This window comes from Adelges cooleyi, unplaced genomic scaffold (assembly GCF_023614345.1).
Source record: "Adelges cooleyi isolate 19-005CV unplaced genomic scaffold, UGA_ACOO_1.1 ACOO_flye_CR_arks_rails_tigmint_CR_PRNA_19, whole genome shotgun sequence".
NCBI classification, from domain to species: domain Eukaryota; kingdom Metazoa; phylum Arthropoda; class Insecta; order Hemiptera; family Adelgidae; genus Adelges; species Adelges cooleyi.
The window spans coordinates 419,665-421,573 of record NW_026095849.1 but is presented as its reverse complement, the minus strand read 5'-3'; the positions used below and the strand labels follow the sequence as shown (position 1 = coordinate 421,573).

The window sequence follows — 1,909 nt, the reverse complement described above, 5'->3', positions numbered from 1 at the left end:
CTGTTGAGTTTACAGGCTTACAGTTCGTACCCAAATATCCATGATGGAAATAATGTTTTACGCGTAATTATACCCGACGGAATAGCAAAACATTCCTATAAAAATGATTATATAGATATTACAGTCCCCGTCGGGTCATACGAGATACGCGACATTGAATCGTTTTTGCAAAATCAATTTAAAGAGCAATTACCGCCGGGCGACGGTATTTGGGTTACAGCTAACGCGACCAGTTTGAAAACCGAAGTGTCGAGTTCACGTGATATCGACTTTGACGTGCCAAACTCCATAGCACCGTTTCTCGGGTTTGAAAAAAAACGGCTAAAATCCGAGCGAGTACACGTTTCAGATCACTTGGCCGCGGTGAATTCATTGTTGTGTATTCGTGTCGGCTGTAGTATCGCCACGGGGGCTTATGTTAACGGCACCAACACACACGAGATATATGAATTTTATCCTTCACAGCCGCCCGGGTATAAAATAACCGAATCCAGTTTACACTTGATTTATTACCCCGTTTTAGTAAGGCAGATCGATTGTGTAACGCTCACTTTGACCGATCAAAACGGTCGATTAATTGATTTTCGCGGTGAACCAATTTCGGTGAGACTACACGTTAGAACCGTATTATAATGGCTCTAGTGTTTTGTAAAAAGAATCGTAAACGTGCACCGTCCCAACAAAAAGTCTATTTTTCACCCGTTAAAAAGCGTCACGCTTTTAGCAAACCGAACAGTCGACCTTCAACTCGACCAGCATTAACAGCAGACAGTGTTAAGACGTTAGCGCAATTAGGCTACAATGTCCGCAGCACTGCGAGACTCACTGGACGTAAATCAAAAGCCCGCGTTTGACGAGAGCATTACGAAACGCCAGTATCACAGTTATCAACCTTATTCTAACGTAGCTTTGGGCAATAACGACGAAATTAGAATCGCAATTAATCAACAGGATTTATACACTTTCCCGGCCGAATCATATTTATACATGCAAGGGACTATCAATAAACCGGCCACCGTAACGGAAGAAGTACTTTTTGTCAACAACGGCGCTATGTTTCTTTTTGACGAAATCCGCTACGAATTAAACTCTATTGAAATAGATAAAATTAGAAACCCGGGCATCACGACTACGATTAAAGGATATATTTCAATCCCGCACGGTTCAGTGCACCGTTATCAAAACGCCGGTTGGGATAGCGATGGCAATATCACCGGTTCCTTTGAACTTTGCATACCCTTGAGTCATATTTTCGGGTACGCCGAAGACCATAGAAAATTGATTATTAACGCCCGGCAAGACCTAATTTTGCATCGAGCCGCGTCGGATGTAAACGCGCTGAAAACGGCAAAGGACGGGTGTACTGTTACACTGAATAAACTACTGTGGAGAGTACCACACGTACACGTTAGCGATACCGTGCGGCTGAAGCTATTGAAAACCTTGGACTCGCGCCGATCGGCTTTCGCAGCTGGGAATGTTTTGAATACCCGCATCTGCCGAGGACGACTAAAGTTTCTTGGGCCGTTAAAACCTCATCGCATACCGAAAAACCTCGGTACGTCGTGATAGCTTTTCAGACTAACCGGAAAAATAATATCGCTGCGGATATGAGCAAGTTTGACCATTGTTCGATAACCTCACTGAAAGTTTTTCTAAACAGTGACAGTTATCCGTATGACCCCCTATCTATCGACTTTTCTACTGATAAATACTCAGTTTTATACGACATGTACGCTGCTTTTCAAGAATCATATTACTCGGGTGACAGATCTGAAAATTCGCCTTTGCTGTCAAAGGCCTTGTTCAAGTCAGAAGCACCCATTTTCCTATTTGACGTTAAATTAGCACAAGAGGCAGTGAAAACTACGACGTCAGATTTACGTTTGGAGATTGAATCGAGTATAAA

The 1,909-nt window shown here is 43.0% G+C and overlaps 1 protein-coding gene across 1 annotated transcript; it reads left to right on the top strand.

Annotated features, from left to right (window-relative positions):
• Positions 1-801: 801 nt before the first annotated feature.
• Positions 802-1,569, top strand: LOC126833134 (uncharacterized). The gene has a single exon (XM_050564288.1). The coding sequence runs from the start codon at positions 802-804 to the stop codon at positions 1,567-1,569; it is 768 nt and encodes a 255-aa protein (XP_050420245.1).
• The last annotated feature ends 340 nt before the right edge of the window (positions 1,570-1,909 follow it).